The sequence below is a fragment of the Camponotus floridanus genome, unplaced genomic scaffold, assembly GCF_003227725.1.
Source record: "Camponotus floridanus strain SB8 unplaced genomic scaffold, Cflo_v7.5 scaffold9, whole genome shotgun sequence".
In the NCBI taxonomy this organism is placed as follows: domain Eukaryota; kingdom Metazoa; phylum Arthropoda; class Insecta; order Hymenoptera; family Formicidae; genus Camponotus; species Camponotus floridanus.
Genome location: NW_020229860.1, coordinates 940,889 through 961,396, shown reverse-complemented (window position 1 = coordinate 961,396; position 20,508 = coordinate 940,889). Strand labels below are relative to the sequence as shown.

At 43.7% G+C, this 20,508-nt stretch overlaps 1 protein-coding gene across 4 annotated transcripts in view; it reads left to right on the top strand.

The window, feature by feature from the left end:
- The first annotated feature begins 2,603 nt into the window (after nucleotides 1-2,603).
- LOC105259271 (homeobox protein SIX3) overlaps nucleotides 2,604-20,508 on the top strand; it is a 45,728-nt gene continuing 27,823 nt past the window's right edge. For all 4 annotated transcript variants that reach the window (XM_011271122.3, XM_025414828.1, XM_011271121.3 and 1 more), the window contains exon 1: nucleotides 2,604-3,941. In XM_011271122.3, the coding sequence (XP_011269424.1) occupies nucleotides 3,313-3,941 (629 nt within the window). In that variant the 5' untranslated portion in view covers nucleotides 2,604-3,312. The remainder of the gene's footprint in view (nucleotides 3,942-20,508) is intronic.

Genomic DNA, 20,508 nt, shown 5'->3' with positions numbered 1-20,508 from the left:
TTTTTTTGCAAAATGGATGTGCAACTGGCAAAAATAAGATAAAAGAAATATAAAACTAACGAGAAATAAATTGTAAAATGTAAATAATTAAAATATGTAATGCATATTTTAAAATAGAAAAACTAAAATTGTAATTTTGTCAATATATACCTTTTAAAATAATAAAAGTTTTATATTCCGTCAATATACACTTTTTATAATAATAAAAGTTTCACATCATATTCAAAGACTAAGACACTTCATTTAGGGAGAAAAAAAATTAATTCAATATAATATTTTAAAAATGTATAAACCTGCTATATAAAGTAAAAAAAATATATATATATATATATATATATATATATAAATTTAAATTGTAACTAATTAATTTCGTGATAATAAATAATATTCATAAATTTCAGGAGAAATATTATTGAAAAGACATTGTGATTAGTCGATAAACGAACTATGTACCAGAAATCATTACGCACAAAATGGTCATAAATCACTAAGCCTTTGGAAGCATAAAACCATCGATGATCGATCCATCGACCATCGATGAAAAAGCATCGATGATAGGTACATAAAATCGGTATTGTACGAACCTAATAAAATTTTACTGTATAGGAGAGATAGATTACAACGGTCGAATGTTAACACAATGTGAAGATATTGCAACCCCTTTTGTAGGTGCACTATCAGGTATAGGCGGTATATACCATGACATAGACGTGATGTAAACGGATGGATAGCGGATTGTGACGGCAGAAAACATGAAGCTCCGAGAGTTACGGGACCATACTACGGGGATGATGGTGTCTTTCGAAAAACTCGAGGTAATCCCGCTCGCCCCGTAATCCGATTTAACCCTGGCCAATCGCGGCCGCTGCCGGTTGCCGGTCGTGTAACGGAACGACCGTCGAACGAACGTAAACGAGAGCAATCGGAAGGAATCATCCGCCACGGTGAAACCACGTTTACTTTTTCATTACCCGAATCGATCGAGAGAGATTTAACGGTCGCCCTCGTTTAATACGTTAAAGTCTGAGCGATTATTATTCGCGCCGAAACATAAGTTATCAATGGGTATTAAATGTTGACGATTTAATCGACAAAATTTAAATGCCGTAAATTAAAGAAAATTTATACGCCGATGAATTTTAAAAATACAAGCGACACGAAAATAATATATCTTACATCTGCATCGAGCACGAATAAATTTTGTATATTTGTGATGTGTGTGTGTAGACAGAATTATTGATTATATTTCTAAAATTTAATCTCCCTAGAAATGCTTCTCCAGGTAGACTTTTAAACTACGTTATGACAATCTCATTTTCGACAGTTGGATCTCTCTTTTTATGCGCAAGTCCGTATATGTAACAAATTTCGTTGAAATCGTCTACGGGTATTCCAAGGTTAAAATGAGATTTGCTGGACTACGTCGAGACGCGCCACCAAAGTGGAATAAAATCAGAATATCCATCGCGGAACTGGAGCTTTCGCGGTGGCTGCGCGTTCGATAAAACGGAGACGCCTTCGGCGCCGTCGCGCGTCCATGGTTCTTCAATATGCTCGCTTCTATCTAAGATACATGAGATTTAATATAGGGGTTTTCTTTATATAAAAATTCAAAACTATATCTCAGCAATAATGTCAGCGCTATTTTGACAAACCGAGCTTTTTGACGGAGAATTTGAGCATTTTTTCTTTATCACGAGAGAAAATATTTTCTCATGAAGAAATACAGATATCTAATAAAAAAAATGAATAAATTGTTTCTTATAAATAGTATACTCTTTACAAATTTCATTAGTTTCCTGATAATAAAATATTTTTCACGTAAAATATTATATTATCAAATAATAATAATGTTGGAAAAAATATTTTTACATCAATTCGGTGATAAATAATAGACCAAGTGGGATAAATTCGAATGGAAAAAAGGTAAAAATTTGGCCAAAGATTGAAAAAAATGAAGTAAAACTAGCAAAATACGTCTGAGAGCGCTGGTTGGCAGCCTATCAATCTTATCTAGCTATCACCGGGTACTAACGTCGAGAACAGTTCGTCGCGAGATCACGGCAACAGAAGCAACAGCAGCAGTGGCGTCACGGCAGCAGGAACAGCAGCAGCTCGCGAGATCATGTCTCGCCTCCCCTCTACGATCGCGTACAAGCTACCAACTTCTCCGTTCCACATTCTGCCGAGTGCATCGATCGCTCTCTCTCTCCTCGTCTCGCTTCCTTTCCGCCTGTCAGAGAGAGGGTGCGTGAGAGGTGCCGCCAGCATCAATGGTGGTGGAAGAGCATTCACGGTGGGGTTCGCATACCGGCTCCGGTTAGCGCGCATGGTAGGGATAATTAAACCGACACAAGCGTAGCTCCCTACACTGCCTAACGGAAGGACGAAGAAAGGTTACCATGGCTACGTGGATAGGATCCGGCCAATCCCGGTGTGCCTCGTAGGCGTGGTCTGTACATTGGCACCCCGATACCTTCTATCTCTATCTCTTTTTCTCACCCGTACCCCTCCGCAAAGTCGAAAGGTGGTGGAGGTAGCGAGACAGAGGTAGAGGTACGTCTAGAGCGCCAGCGAGACAGCCTGGTTGCAACGGGCGCGTACAAACGTATCATGCTGGGTAGGGCCGGTGCCGAGATGCCGGCTTGTAAACGAAACCAGTTTGCTATCCGATACGATCCAGGCAACAGCGGCCTCGCGTGATATCCCCACGACGTGGAAGAACGTCAGCGTGCCTGGGCCTAGTGGGTGTTACCCTGAGCGACCTGGAGAACGAACCTCGCGCGAACCGATCTGACAGGGACTTACGATGGGCATCGGAGATCCTACGACGGGCTCCTGCTGTATCAATTCACGACATTGCCACGTGTCATTTCAAGAAATGTTTCAAATTTAATCGGTGACGTGTCGTGCGACGCGAGGAAGAGGAAATTACCAAGTTGCCAGAATTTAGTACTTGCGGAAACAGTTAATTTTAACAATAGTTTAGTCTCTTTCTTCTATTATAAGAGATTTAAAAAACTCGTTGCATCTCTCTCTCTCTCTAAATGTCGTAACACCTGCCTTTTGTACTCCCGTACTTAAAAATTGTACAGTGTCAATGGTGAAGTGGATAATCCTCCAGTGACGTTACGTCTGTTTGTAATATGAGAGAACGTATCGCGGGTGATTTCGACGAATCATGAAAAAATCCAAGAGCAAACATAAATCGGAGCCGCGTGTTTCTTGAACCGCGACCGGGTGACATCGACTCCGAAGCAGACTGGACCTGGCAGAATTGGTGGATCGTGAGAAGATCGCCGTTCCAGGAAGATGTCCGCCGCTGGGACCACGCCGTCGAACGCGAACGGTCCGCTCGTACCTGCTCCGATATTCGCTTTGCCAACGTTATCCTTTTCCGTCAGCCAAGTGGCCACGGTCTGCGAGACCTTGGAGGAAAGCGGCGACATCGAAAGGCTGGCTAGGTTTCTATGGAGTCTTCCGGTCGCTCATCCCAACATTCAGGAACTGAATCAGAGCGAGGCCGTCCTCAGAGCGCGGGCCATCGTCGCGTTCCACTCGGGACATTATCGCGAGCTCTACGCCATCCTAGAGAGGCACAAATTTACCAAGGACTCCCACGGTAAGCTGCAGGCCATGTGGCTGGAAGCGCACTACCAGGAAGCCGAGAAACTTCGCGGCCGACCGCTGGGTCCCGTTGACAAGTATCGCGTTCGGAAGAAATTTCCGTTGCCGAGAACGATCTGGGACGGCGAGCAGAAGACGCACTGCTTCAAAGAGAGAACCAGGTCGCTGCTCAGAGAATGGTATCTTCAGGATCCTTATCCGAATCCGGGAAAGAAACGAGAGCTAGCCGCTGCGACGGGACTCACGCCGACGCAGGTTGGAAATTGGTTCAAAAATAGGAGGCAGAGGGATCGCGCTGCTGCGGCGAAAAACAGGTGTGTCATAAATCTAATCCTATTCTTCCCGGAAAGATTATTCTAAGAAGACTAATCACCGAAACGATGAAAATCACGTTTCCGTGATCCTGTCAAACAATTTCGAATTTTTAAACTCATTTAAATTGCGATATCCTTTTTTTTGCAAAATTCTTATCATTCTTATAATCTAACTTTATAACACAATCCAAATTTCATATAAATGTAATTAAATCTCCATAAAAAATGGAGTTGATAGAATTTATCTCTATAAAGTATACTAATATAAAAATATATATATATATTTTTGGGGAATAAGAAAGAGCAAAATATTTTTTATACGTTGCTCTCTTTTGGTATTCATGCATTTAAATCTTCAATGTCATGAAACACACACACACCATAAATAAGTTAACGAGCATAAATTTATAAACATATGCACGTTTATAAGCAGTCGCTAAATTAAAAGTTTGCGTAAATTAAAATAATATATGTCGCATCAAATACATACATATATATAATAATAATAATAATAATAAAAATTATTACTAAGTAATAATTAAATTATTAAATCTGCAATATATAGAAAGTGCTAAATAATTCTGTTGTAAAAATATGCGCGTATATCTTACATCTAAGTAGAATGCATATCTTAAACGAAAGTAGCCAGTACCGTTAAAGCTTGAGCCTTTTCTTTCTTATCTTTTACACAAAAGAAATACATCTTCTCCATATTTCACCGGTAGCACATGGCTAAACAATGAACCCATATGGAAGACATATTTCTACGATGTAAAATTTACGATGGAAAATCTTTTGCATTCTGCACAGTACTACTTGTTTCGCAAGTGCTAGTCGCCGCGTTAAAATTCCCAATACCAATAGATTAATTACAAAAGTTACGACAAAAACTGTAAGAAAATTGATCGATTATCGTAATTCCACTCATCAAGATAATCAACATCGTTTTATATGAAATGTCACGCGAAGAATCTACCATGATAAATCGAAGAGGCCGATTCACATACGTCTTAGAAATCGTCGGCTATAAGGTAGAAGGAAAGTTTTGTTCATTAAGTAGCGTTTAATGGAAGTTAATCGCGAAACGATTAGTGGTTTAGGTCCCTTTAGACAGATTGTTGTACTGTGTCCTCGGCAAACGAGCCTTTGTGCTTGCCCCAAGGTCCCCGCGTGGAGGGTCGCGTAATTTCATTTTGACATCCGACGGAGGGTCGCTGCCGTCGGGCGAACGACGATTTTCGAATTACGTCTTTCAAATTGTGTTTTGACGTCGCCTTCTCTCTTTCTCTCTTTTGCTCTCTATCTGGCGATACACCCGAGCGCCAAAGTTCCAGGATAGCTTTAAAATAGCATTTCAATCAGTCTCAAATCTCTGCTTTCTCCGTCTTTATGCAGAAAGATGAAAGAAATCTCATGCCGAAATATTTTTCGCCTTTTTCGTGCCTCGAATTTTGCATTTCTTCGTTAATTATATTCCTAGTACAAGAGAGCTTGGGCGAAATAAACTTTTTCAAAATATGCTCCTCAAGATTATTTAGACACTTATTGGTGTAGAAATACAGATGTAAGACCTGAGGAGATTGTCGACCTTAGAAAGAATAAAGAAATAAGACACGAGTGGAAAAAAAGAAAAAGTCTGCTGATTAATTACAACTTGACATTTAGGGGATCATCAACGAGATGCAAATAGTAAAAAAAACGGAAGTATCTTTGTTAGGAATTTGTATCTATCATCTCCAGGCAACTCGACGAAGCCTCGTAACCAGGTAACAATCTGCTGATCGCATTGTTCGGCTATTTATCGCCAGACGAAACCGCCATTATTTGCGTATAAAGGGAAAACTTGAGGGTTTGGTTCATGGCAGAAAATGCTTCCTTTTTTTCTCGTTGGGAAAACTCGAGCAGTCTGCGAGAACCGGATGTTCTTCCCGGTGTGATTTATGAGTTCTCGAAAGACCTACCCGAACATTTTCGCTATTGCTTCTCCGAGAATTCCGAAAGTTCACACTGCGAACACGCGATCTTGCATGCGTGATATTACTTTGATTGAGTTTGGGGAAAAATATTTATTTAATGCCCGTCTAAATGATTGCGAAAATTAATTGGATGACTTTTAAGTCAAAGATATAAAGCGCATGTATGTATCTAACAGTTATATAAAATTCAAAGCCAAGTATCTAAAAAATATTTAAGAAACGTCTGATACTCAATGAATTAAATGATTTATAACACACAATCAAATATATTCATATTAATTTATGTTCACAATTAAAAATAATTAAAGATAACATTTATTTTTTCGCGTTGCAAAAATCAATTTGTCTCACAGTGTTTGAAACTTGTCAAATGTACATCGAGTCTCTCATGTCGGGGAACGACACGCAACATTCTGGCAGATTAAAATGTTAATTCATTCCGTATTGGTGCGTTATTTCAATCGTAAATCAAGATGAATGCTTCGATAACCTGCACACGATAAACTGCCGTGGAAAGTCGCGCCGACCTAGATCTGTCCCCAATGCTCGTAGACGTATCGTGTAATTATTGCGCTCTGAATGAAGTCATTAATAGTCATTACCTACGTCTAATACTGTAATTGATATATCGTTAACGGTCGACTATGGCTCGACCATACTGCTCTAATTGATCTTGATGAGCTTCGTGCAGCGAATAAAGATTACATGTTCAAGCACTGTCTCTAAACCACGCATTCGTTAAAAATGCAGGAAAATGTTTATATAAGTTGCCACATAGTGGTCGTAAATATAAAACTGCTCGTTGCGTCATTGACGATAAAATGGATCGTTTGTCGTATGTTTGGTTGTCGTGTCTTTCCGTCGCGATGAAATATGCGTAACACAAGATTTATTAAACGCAACATAATATTGTATAATTCGAAAGAATTATGCAATGCGATAAGATCAAACGAAAATTACGTTACAATTTCTTTCGTGTAATGATGAATTGTATTAAATAGGTACATTTCGTACATGTATTGTAAGTAGAGAAAAATATTATTATTGGAATTTTATGAAATATTATTTTACCAATGCATTCAAATGTGTACATTAAATATATACGAAATAAATGAAATGGCGATTTTTTTTTGAAAATATCATTTGAATAAAAAAAAAAAAATAATTTAATAATTAGAAAATTATTATAACTACGTATAAAGAGTTGTTAAAAGCAAAAAATATTTTATTCTGTAAAGCCAAAATTTGAACAGCATAAAATTATGTTGCACTATTTTATCGTCATTATTTAAAAAAATGTAAAATAATGAAAAAAGGATCGCTTAGGTTTTAGTCACAATTCCCTCCTCCCTACGGTTCTGTATATTCATGTAAAGCTATCCATCAATGGCTGCGATGTACCTATCGTTACCCGACGTAATGACATTTCGTGTCTGGCCCCGAGCCACATTTTCCTCCACGTAATCCTCCGAATCCCAGGACGAAATCCTTGCTTGTACATCCTACATTTAGATAGAGATAAAAAGCCTCCCGAGGATCTTGCAGATCCTTTCAGAAAAATCAACTAACGTATGAAACTTGATAGGAATATGTCGTTGTTTTATAGTTATTTGAAATTATTCCAATTATACGTTAACATATCACTTTATTCCAAACTCCTCGCATGATATTCTTTGTTTGTATGATATTATTGACCACATTGTATTTGCCCAATTTCTAATTACTAACACTATCATATCATATAGAAATATAAATAAATAATTATACAAATAGAGCACAATTATTTATTTACAAGATTTCTATTATGTGAAATTATAATATTATGAAAACTAAATACACTATGATATAATTCTTATTTTAGGTAATTTTTGGATAAATTTTTATACACTTTATTCTCTCAATTATATTCGGTATTATATGGACTTTTCTCTGTAATTTTTCTCTGCAATTCCTATTTATATCGAAATGGCTTTTTGCGCTTTTTGTTACGTGCTTCCAATATTTAATAACTCGGTCACCGAGTATACAGGTAGCGTTCATTAGCCACGACGTGGAAAAAAGCACACCATTAAAAAATTCATAAGAGATATTTTGCATCACTGGATAACGCAGTTTGTTACAATCGTTGTTAGTTCCGAAACGCTGAATAATGTAATCCACAAAAAAATAGCGGCTTTTTTCCATCATTTTTCCATCTATCAGCCGTACTTTCCACTCTTTTAGGCAATTCCCTTTTTATTCGCGAATTATGAATTCTGAACAACATCGACGAGAAAGGCACCCACCGCGCATTGTAAAGAGCTTAATTCCCAATTGATAAAATCCGCCAACGATCAGACTGTAAAATTCTGGCAAATAAGTACATTCCATACTAAAAATTTCACGTGATTTCCATATTCTCTTTTATTACTCATATGTTATTATCATTGAAAAATTGATAAATAATATTCCCAATCATTCCAACGTTATCTCTGAACCGATTTACGTCAATATAATCGGTAATTTAGGCACGCGTCTGAGATTATTATCATCTAAGCCATCGTTTGTGCCGCGTCTCGTGGAGAATGATCGAGATGCAAAGGCATCCTCGAGATGCGCGTCCCAAATGTTTCATTTTCGTCACGTGTCGGCGCCCGCGAAGAACGTCGCAGCTCCCGTCATAACAAAATTCCCTTCGCGGTGCATTTTCAGTTCTGACAGACGGGGACGGGGGGGGGGGGGGGAGAGAGGTAGTAAAGCCAAAGCGAGTCTACTTCGCCGCGTAGTTGTCGTCGTCGTCGTCGTCGTCGTCGTCCTGACCCGAGGTTGAGTTAGATAGACACGTAGACAGGATACGGTGCCCGCCCCGAGAATCCTGGATCCCCGAGTCCTTTCAGAAACGTCGATCCGCATACTCTCTGCCAGCCTCGCGGTATATTTTCGCGGTCCAGCGAGCGAGTTATTCAATATGCTCAACCCCGAAAGCCCCGGAGCAATCTCCGCGCTCGCACGTAGCTACTCGCGCGTCTGTGTGGATCCCCGGTCGCCATTACGTGTGCGAAAGTATCCAGGTGTGCGTGTGTCGATGTACGTAAGAGTTACATATTACGAAGACGAGAGTGGAACGGGTAGGTTTTCCCGCCGGTGCTCCGCCCGGCGATGGGTGCATTCTGTCACGTTTTGCGGCAGAACACGGATAACGGAGGTGGAAGTCGCAGAGGACATATAATCAATTATAAAATTGATACGTCGAGGAAATGAATCGAAAAGATAAACTCTATTTAAATGACGTATTCTCTCAAGAGTGTTATCTCACCAAATATTATTTCAATTCTTTCCAATTGTTATCGCTTATTAATTTCACGTGGCAAATCTCGTTACACGTTCATAGGAGCGTGCGTTGCTATTAATTATACAAAACGCGCGAGAGTTTAACGCGTAAACGCGTACAACCAGATATATATACGCGCAGAAATCCTTGCGCAAATATAAACGTCCAAGGGAACTCGGAGCCGTAGCCTGTGTGAGAATCGAGGCTTCCTAAAGGGGGGGTCGTCTACGGCCAGGCACGGGTGATCGAGGGGGATATATAACCACATCCAACCCTCTGCGTTGCCGGCTTTTCGGGGGTGGCTTAGCTCGAGCGTGTTCCGACTCTCTCTCTCTCTCTCTCTCTCTCTCTTTCTCTTCTTCTCTCCCTCTTTCCTCTTTCGGCGTTCGTGCCTTCGCCTCTGAAGTTATCAGATTTTGATAAAGTCTCCGGTGTATTACAGGCCCCGCGCTGTTTGCGTTTCCACGCAGATCTCGTCTGCGTTGCCTCCTCTCGTCGCTACACCCCTTCCTCCTCCCCGTCCGGACTTGTTCTCTTCCATCAGGATTCGCGCGATGCCGGTTACTTCCTTCCTTTGTGAACGACTCGAGACCCCGATTGCGCTCTTTTCCTTTTTTTCACTCGAGTGACTATAAGCGGTGAAAAGAATGCTTACTCGCGCCATATTCGCTCTTTTGTTTTGATGATATGTATATTGTTTTATAGCAATGTCGCGAATCGCACGTTTTTATTTATTGTTATACTGTCAATTTGCACTATTCGCTCTTTCTAAAAATATCTTGTTGAAAATATTTTTTATTAAGAACGTTATAGAAAATCGTATGTGTAAGTGTATCAAGTTTATAAATTTTTTCTCGAAAGAGAAGAGATAAGATTTATTCGTTCATTCTGAGAAAATATAAAAATCATTCATTCATTCGCCAAGAGTATGCGTTTAGTTAAACACGTCGCCTCGAGAAATTATGTAAGCACCTGGAGGAAGCGCGGATATATTTTTGCATAAAACCTAAATCACAATGAAAAGACGACGACAGGATTTATGGTCACGTGAAGTCTCCCCGTATGCGAGATGCGCGTCCTTTCGAATCATTATTACATGCCTTCCGGTACCTTCTCTTCTTCAAGTCACGGTCAAGTGTCACTCAAGTGCAGCATCGCCGTTATCTTGATGACCTTAAACGAGAAAGGAATATGGAAGAAGAGACGCGGATATGTCATCGCGTTGCGCAATCTGCCACCGCGAAAAATGTCCTGCGGCCGCGAGTCTTCGGGAATGTCCACCCGCAGATGGACGACAGATGTCCGACGGAATTCCCGTTTCGGGAAGCGCCAGCGTGAGAAAATTGCAACACAGAGAGAATTTTTTTTTTTTACGGGAAAGAAAAATCATAATCCTCTCACACATTGGCGAAAGGTAACATCGAGCACAGCCGTTTCGAGACTGTTCAATTTATCGTAGCCGAATACGACGTCGCCTCTGCATTAGAGATTGCTTTTACAAATCGATTTAACCTTTGGATTTCCAACGGGGAGCATTAAGATCGCCAAGTCTGTCTATTAGATTGTTGTCGGCTCAAATTGAATAGCATCGTGATTTGATGCGAAATGTATTAAAGAATTAACTCGCGTCACTGCGCAAATTGTATTACGAAGTTGCTAATATGAAAAAAATTATCTCGTATACAATGAAATCGGCGTCATGGTTACGTTACGATCGGATCGATGACGATCCCCGGCCAAAAGCGTTCACCATCGAGACCGGATGAGAGCATTGGTCGGCGAGTTAACGACGATAATGACCAAAGAACAGTGTATATGCGATTCGCCGGGGAAGAAAGAGAGAGAAAACCCCGCCAAAAAGCCGCATAGCAGGCAAAAAGCAGTAGAGACAAAGGCAATGATTAATTCCACGTTGGATGTCCAGGATCATTAACGGCCAGACTGCCATGACACCTGCTCGCACGAGCCCTTCGTGATAGATTGCCAGGGCAGCGGCCGAGGCGAGGAGCGAGCGAGCGAGCGAGCGAGTCGCGGCCGGGATCGCGCGCGGCGGTTACTAATGATTCCGTATTTCGACATTCTGAGCGATATTCAGGAAGCAATGAAAAAGAACTCGGGTATTACTGCCACTCGCTTGGGGTGGCCGCGCAATTCGCGTGGCAGCTTTTTGTCAAGGGTTGTCAAGAGGTAACGTGATTGATAGCGGCTGGCAGGCAGCGCGCGCGGTGATGTAGAGTATATATCGCGATGCAGAAAACGAGAGCGCGCGAAAAACGGGATTTAATAAGAACACGGAATGTGTCGGTGTGTAATTAAGTGCTCGGGGGAAAATCGCGGGGTATACCCCGTCGTGCATGAAGCGAAGTAAGTGCAAGACTCGCGACGATGTAATTAATTCAAAGAACAAGATATCTATATGCAAAGATTTGCGAACTTTTAACGTTATTTTTCATGAAACACGTGTTCTAGTTTAAAACGACTACTGATCCAATTAATTAAGTTGCTAGCAATTTGCCGCAACAGCCGCGACGACGCCCGTATTTCGCTAATAAAGTCCGTCTGCGACGGACGTTTCCGTCCGAGTCTGATGAATTCTCAAAGGAAGCGGTCCATCGACAAATAATTAGACGCGTTCGCGAGACGCGTCTCCTAGAAAGAAGATGAAATGGCAATGGGGCAAAAGGTACAAATAGGTAATTGACGTGCGCGGGCCAGCTGTCACTTGTTTCCGCCGGGATCACTTTTTGTTTCACGAGTGTGGTGCGGACCTGGCAAGCAAGCGCGCGGGTGCCTGTTTTCACGCCATCACCGTGGGGGTTCCCCCAAACGCGCGTTGGGAGAGAGGAGCACCTACGTGCCACGGAAACGTGTGTGCGGCCCGACGGGGAGTCAGCGGCGAAATATTAGGGCGAGATATTGGACCGCAAGCTACTAATTCGTACGATGATATCGATTCGTCCACGGAATCGTCCGGTGACGTGCATCCGGCAATCTCTCTCCCGTCCTACGCGTCGTCCTACGTCGCACCTATATCGACAATTTCGTGCGTCTGTACGATCAGACCCCGCGTCTCGGCGCTCGATCCTTTGTCCTTCTCTCGAAGAGGGAGATTGGCACCAGCGACACACACACACACACACACACACACACACACGCACGTGACATTTACGAGCGAGATCTCATCACGCCCACTCACGTGACGTGGATCTATATTTGAGGAATACGATAATTCGACAGAAACACGAAAATAACATTACGCGAATAGAATCGTCGGATTCGCGATGGCCCGGAGGTCTCCGATGAAAAATTTTGTTTCCCATGAAATATTTGTTGCTCCATTCTGTACGCCGTTAACCCGAACGCGAACGGGCGATCGATCGAATACGCGGGCGCTGTAATTCTTGACGACTGATCGAAATTTCACACGCTCCCATGGATGATCGCGCAGCTATATAGCAAATAGTACGAACGAAAGCGAATTTCGAATTCAAACGAAACATTGTTATTTGCATTCAGGTGAATCGGAACCGGCCATTGTCTCTCGTTAGTACAATTCGATCAGCCTTGAACGTGTAACTCGCGACATCATTCATCGAGAGTGCTCATTCATATTTTGGCTGGTGAAATAAATTCGCCATAATTACGATCGGGCAATATGCCCTGTAATAATACGAGAAAGCGTGAAATATCATCGCTTAAGAAAATTGAATAAACACCGCGAAATACATCTTACATCATGCGACAAACGCACGAATAAAAAATGTGAAAGTCGACGAGTCGCTTCATACGCATGCATGAAACTGTTTAAATAATATAGGCAGATGAATATTACCGTATTTATAAAACTTGATAGTACACTCATACAACGTTTAATCAAAGCCAGTATATTGTCCATACGTCCCAAGTACCGATGAAAACAGCCGTTAAGTGTCCGACACCTCGAGACTCACCTACTAATAATCATCCTTCTATTTAACGAGTAATTGCAGACACGCGGAGGTTAGCTGGCACCAATCGTCATTTCATTAATATTCCGCTGACTCGGAGCGCCTCTTCAACGCTCGCTCCTTCGGGAACGAGTTTTCCACGTATGGAACGCGCGCATGGACAGAGAGAGAGAGAGAGAGAGAGAGAGAGAGAGAGAGAGAGAGAGAGAGAGAGAGAGAGAGAAGGATAGAAAGAGATGCCGCGCTGCAACTTCATCGATCCCCACCGGCCAAGTGTTATCGCGCGCTCCGGCCGCCGGTCCAGCTTTGTTTCGCTCTCGAACAAATGGTTGCCGGTTCACGGAGGGCGTGCACGCGGGGGCCCTCCGCGCGCGAGAGAGAGGCGATCATCGATCGTCACTGATCGTTAGCCGTAGAGACACAGTAATTGCCGCTCATTAGGGGGCTAAAGGAGCGTATTATGCGCGCTGAAAAGAAGGATCGCGCCGAGGCGAAGAACTCGCGAGGAAAGGGGGAGAGGCGAGAAGATGAAAGTGGCGTAGTCGAAGAAGCGCGAAAAGGAAAGAGAGAGAGAGAGAGAGAGAAAAAAGAGAGAAAGCGCGGTTTCCGTCAGGAGGGAGGGACCATTGAAGGCGTTGAAAGGAGTACTCGACGATCGTATGTGAAGGGGCTCATGAGGTAACCGATATCCCTCTCGCAACGCTTTGTTCCCGGGCCCGGGCAATGAAATATAGCGACGAGATGCCATCGTGAGCGCGATCCTTTCCCTCTCGCGGTTAATGCGCGATTGCGTGTCTCTCCCGACGTGTGAAGTTACGCTCACGCAGATGTTAAACATTACGAGCTCTGCTCGCGTTGTTGAAATTTACACGCTCCTATTATAATTGTCGCGCCAGGATCAAGCTTGCGTTAAACGTTTACATCTCGAAACGTTGAAAATATGTCGAGAATATATAAATGACGCGATTCGCAAGAGAGCGCAATCTACGCAAAAGATGAAATTGAGTCTGTCACCGGTGAAAAAATGTCAGTCGTCGCATATTTTACTGTCGATCTAGGATATTTCAAGCGATCGCGGCGCGAAACCGAGAATAAGAGTCCCAGTCTCACGTCGACGGACGTCTATAATGTAGCGTGATACATCATATCGCAGTGATTACAACGCGATGCGCGTTCCCAGGAAGGTGCGCGAAGAGTTGACGTGACCTCGGCGCCAACCGATACGCTCAAACGAGCCTCGATCATCTGACACCGCTCATTACACTCGTTCCGTAACAACGCAAACCTGACGGATAATTAACGATATCGAGATACGCGCGCGCGTATCGACCTTTATCGCATCGAAATTTATCACCCGCGCGGACTTTTAGTCCATGTCGAAGATTGATCTCCGCGAGGTTGATTCGCGCTCGTCTCCTCTTCCGGCGTCACCTGTTAGAGCCTTAATAATCTAATAAATGCACGCGAGAGCACGATAACGTTACGACGAGTGCGCGTATAAAACGTGCAAATCGAATGCGCGAATCGATACGCGCCGGATGGAATTACAGATCAATTAGCGTCGTTGATGTAACCGGTGTAATCTCGCACTGTGCGGACTTTCAACGCTCGCTCGTGAATATGCCGGTCGTAATTTTAAGAGATATCTCTCGTGAGGTCGAAGAAAATAATTGCACGGATTAAACGTGACCGATAATTGACACTGATTGATCGCTTTATTCACTACGCCGAGCGTAATGATATTTTAACTGAATAAAATACTGATATATTATTAATGCGAGTGAATAGAATTTCTTAAATTGCAAACATAAATCGAATCTTTTCATTCTCGGAGCAGGAAGATGTGAATTTCCTATGGTTTGAGAAATATTAATAAATCGTTGAGCAATCGTTTCGGAGCAAGTGTGTCACACGTTCCCATGTTCATCTGCGTTCTAGCGTTCTATAAGATAAGGAACATTCGTTCTGTCACTGGAGGCACTCTCATGCGTGACTACTACCACCTGTGCGATATAGAATTCCACCGACCCGTGATCAGGGTGTCCGATTACCTAGTTAGAACCAGGTACGTATCTACCTACGATGCCTTCCAAGGACTATCTCGTACTCGCGGAGAACCTCGCTTCTCACTCTTTCCACGCGGTGGAAAGAGCTCTATCTTTATCTCGCTTTCTCTCCACCGAACTGCCGGTTCTTCCAACGAGGTTGCTCTTGCGCGAGAGTTCGGAGGGTGTATCGAATGTCCTACCATCCTGCGGTCCCGTCTACGGTGTCCGGCTACCCTACGCTCGTTTCACGGTTAATTAAGCGACTGACAATCTGACCACGAGACGGTTAGCGGCCAGGGAGGCCCCGCGATCTTCGAGAACTCGTAAACAGAAGGAATTCCTCGAGCATGAATGAAGCCACGACAAGACGAGCGCGACGAACAGTGCGGGGGGGAGGGGGGGCGGGAGGGAGGCGGTTTTTGGGGTAGAAGAAACGAAAGAAAAAAGGAGATTGACAGGAGATATCGATCGTCCTGATCGTCGGGCCACCTTTGGGAAGAACGCATCATCGGATCGACGACCGATATTTTTCGATGTTCTCCGACAAACTGTGGATTGGGAACCGGGACGTGCGTCCGTCTTCGTATAGGATCGCCACTTTTTAAGCCGATTGAAAGAGTCATTGTATGAGCCACATCAAATGGATCGCTTTCACGAAAGTACTTTTAGAGAGGAGGGCAAAGGCACGAGATAATTTGGCGTCCATCAACATGAGGCATGCTTCAAATTTTCGACCGATAAACTCCGGCTGATGAATTTCAATAGAAATATTTCAACGTTATACGAACGATTTCTAATTGCGATTAATTTAATTATAATGTACAATCAATCGTAATTAATTACTGTAAATTTAAATTACAATATATTACCCAGAGTCAGAGTCTTTTTTTTTTACTATGTCGCAAGTTTTCTCGCAACTTTAGCCACTTGATGCGAAAAATAAAACGTCTCGCAATTACAGAACATTCGACGAGTACTACGAGAGATCGATAAAACTGTCGGTGAGTCGCGATCTATTCACTTAGAAGACACGTCCGATGACTTTATAGATTCATCCAAGTGGATCGGAGGAGAAACGAGAGTATACTTACCCCGAACGACGGTGTATCGAAGATATCGTCTCTCGTTTCGTGCGCTCACGGCGGGTAGTTATACCAGGAAAAAGGCTCCGATATATACCTGCTAACAAACGACCACCAGATGATTTAGCACATATTCCACGGAGAGCGCTCGATCGTCTTTTACATGTACCGGTACCCCGACCAGTATGATTGTTTTATAATTAAGCCGTTATACCAGGCAAGGCGCGCGGGAGACAGTGGTGATTAATTGTTTTCGAATTGAAAACCTATAAGACGCGGTGGCGTCTTAATTTCATCGTATCCGTGCAAAGTCGTGCTCGTGATTCTGACGAGAGAGAAAGAGAGAGAGAGAGAGAGAGAGACCTGAACTCGGTTTAAAAATAAATTAAAACTCGCCAGAACGATCCGGTCGTAATCGAATCCCGTATGACAGCCTAATCATCTCTTAGCGACGACCAAAAAAATGACCGGTTTCTTAATACTGGAGCCAACGCGTCGCTTTGTTCACTTCTACATTATATACATGTATAATCTGCTTATAATATTAGCTGCGGAAAAAGATAATATTTACATACAAAAAAATAGATACGCGCGAATTAGGAGTGGGCGTCATCGATATCTAATCGCGAGTCGTCACAAAAATGGGGAGAAGGCTCCTTTGCAGGATCCCCCCCCCCCTCTCCCTCGGCCGACGACATGCGTCGAAAATTCGGCGTGTCTCGAAAGCGCGCGCCGCATTTAACGGGGCAAATAGACGGCGCTGCGCGGCAAAAGGGTGCCGACTGAAAGGCAAACAGTTTAGCTGGAAACAATTGACTGCAGATTGAAGAGAGAGCGTACGCCCTCGGCAGGGGGGGGAGGGGCGGGAGAAGAGGTGGGCGAGAGACATCTGACGATCGATGCACGCGTCGCTGCCACGAGAGAGCGAAGTTACATCTGTCCGCCGATGAAAATAGATTTTGAGAGCCGTGCCCGGGCTCCGGGAGCGAGGGGGGCGGAAGGACGAGGGGAAGCGTCGCGGAAGAGGGATGGGGGGAGACGGAGGGGGAGCTGGCGTTGTTAAAACACTCGTTTCCAGACCAGGAATTCGTGTTTCTCGTCACAATGCCGGCGCTTTGATCGAACGCGCGCGCGGCACCGAAGGCAACGCGTTTGTTTTTTAACGTTCGCGAATTGAAAAAACTTATCAACGATGTAATGCGTCCGCTCGGCTGCCCGGGGAGGAAACGCAGCGCGCCGTAACGGTTCGTGGCGAACGCTTCGTACAAAACCGCGCATATTTATTAACAGAGAGAGAGAGAGAGAGAGAGAGAGCGTGAGAGAGACTCCCCTCCGCTGTTGGTACTTTGTGTTTTCCAAATGACGACCGCTCGTTTGGAAAATATTGTACGACACTGAAGCGTAGTTACTACTTTTTTTCTCCTTCGTGGCAATTGTTGATTTTAATTGTTGCTCCTATATATATCGCCTGTTACGACTCCCGCACGTAAAATCTCTAAATAACTTGGAATAATTTGATGCAACAGATCTCTCTTGAAAATCTAAAGATAATAAATAGTTTTTAAATTTACGTCATAACATCTAGAGATATGTATTTGCTTTCGTCATCTGAAACGAGAATTCGGAGCAATTTGTCAAACAAGCGTAAGCATTCCGTAAAGATAGCAAACGAAGATGGCGAAAATTTCACCGGCAACGCGACCGAAGGGTGTCCCCGATGTTTTGTCTCGTCAGACCCTTTTAGCGTCACTTAAAACAAAACACTATATCGATTTGACCGTTTCACCGACCCCCTCGGCCGGCAAACTGTAAGTGCGCCCGCGGGGATGCTCGATGCGGGGGCCAAGACGAGAGTAACACTCGATTCCACGGTGGTCCTCGAAGAGAGAGCGCTTTGTTTTTTCCCGTCTACTACGTATCTCGCCCTCGTTCCGCCTTGGGTGTCCCTCCCGGTCGGATGTGCGCCAAAAATGACGTATCAACTCCGAACCTGCCGGCACTCGACGTGACGTAACTCGTTGCACTTGTTCCCCGAACGCGATTTAAGAATTTCCGCGAGAACGTGCATCTCCGCGAGACGGATAACGCTCGAAGAAACTTCCAAAGATAAATTCGGGACTGCGTTTTCTCTATCACGGCGAGAAAGAAATTACTCTGGTAATACTCCGGTAATGCGGTAGTAATGACACAGCGTGTTGTTTCGCATAATGCGATTCTTTTCTTCTCTCTCTCAAGCATACAATTATACGCATATTAACATTGGCATTGTTGTAACTACATTTCTGCGAATGGAAATTAATTTACCCCAGCATGCGTGTTATCCGAGAATAAATATATCGGGCGTATAGCGAAACGAGCACGAGTTACGAAATAGTGAATTAACAGCTCGTGCATTAAATGATACGTCCTCGACAACAACATAATACGTCTTCATTAAGAGCCGATCGTTCAGCTCGCGTGCATAAAAGAGTTCCGAGAGGAGGTGGTTACAACCAGGACGACTTTTTCCGTCGGTCGACGGCGTCTTTCCCCCCCCCCCTCCCCCGCCTCCTGCCGCGCTATCCCACCCCCTCGTCGACCGCGCTATCAATCCAGCAAGAAAATTGAATGTCGGCGTCGATTCCTCATTCGATTTTTTTTCCCTTCCTTTTTCGCTCGACCACCGGTACTATTATAAAGTATAATGCGGGGTCTGTGAGTGGTGGTGTTTCCCAGATTATCGTCGTCTGCGATACCCTACGCCTCGCGTGTCAATTAGCCACGGTATATGAGGTTACAAAGTATGCCGGGTCTTTGCACCATGCACACCGGCCAGCCTCGAGCCGAGCCATAAGAGATCGTTTCCGATCGTTAGGCAAAGCCACCAGCTGATCCCCGTACAGGGACGGATATATATTTAAAAGTCTTTTCGACTCGCGTCTACGTCTTTGAATCCTTACTCTCGACAATTTATAATTCTCGAGATGCTCCAAAATATTGAAAAAAATTAATTTAGAAACATTTTTTCACCCGACCCCTTCAAATAAGTCGAAAGTCTTTATTCAATCTGTCTTAATGCGATCGAAATGGGCGACGCGATATTTACGTTAACTCTACATGTATAATAATAGGAAAGGAATTTTTGACGCGAGAGCAAAGCGCTCGTGGCGCGAACATTCCACCTCTGTTCGCTAGAGAGAGCTTTCATCTCCTCGGAGCTCTCACCGGCCCGAGCACAGGAGGCAGTAAATCTCGTAGATCAAGCTCCTCTTTTTTCCACCACCGGCTACCTCAATCCGTAGCAGTGATTGCATGACGCATAAATTACTTAACTACGTGCGTACCCGATTACCGGTTACATGCTCGCGAGGAGGCAACGCTTTATACAGTTTTAGAGCCGCGGCAGCGTCCCGTCCCGTCCCGTCCCGTCCCACCTCGCCGTCGAGGCGATTAATCCTCTCGTCATTCATCTTGCTTGCCTCTACAAAAACAAAGCGGCCGACGCCGCGCCGTGATGTACACCGTGGCTGCAGTAATGGTCTTGGAAAATCCAGCATCGATCTGAAGTGAAGCAATCAGCTGCTCTTTAAGACACCTAATTCGCTCATCGCGACGTCGCGCTCGCTCGTTCGCCGCGGGCTGTCGAGAGTAACGTGTGAAAGTTAGGTAGCTATAATCATCCGGACGATCAATGTCTTAATAACACCCGTCGAGTTTTCATTCTCTCCAAAGTACACATCTCACGCGGACAACAACGGTTAATCATTCTCGTGCGTCATTCACAATGTCACCACTCGTAAGTTTGGCTTGCGATTAGAACAGGTTGCAATCACAATCGCATCGTCAATTGGAAATTGAAGAATGCGTTTCGTATTTTTTCTAGAGAGAGAGTTTAAATTCTATCCGCGCGATAAATTCATGAATGCATCTCCAGTCCACAATAAAGTCAATCTGTTATAAATTACGAATTAATACGAATCCATCAAAAATACATCGCGAGACTAAGTACGAAACCGGTTCTGTGTAAGGCGTTCTGTCGCTCTAAATGATGTCTGTTTTAAGAACACATCGCATCCCGAGGGGTATCGCTTTCAATGCATCGCGTCGGAAACGCGTAACTTCTACCGCTGTGGTCCCGGCATCGCCTCTATGGTAGCGTTCTTAAAAGGCAGTAAATCATCCGCTTTCGCCTTCCTTTTTATCCGCCACCGAGCCCACTGATTGT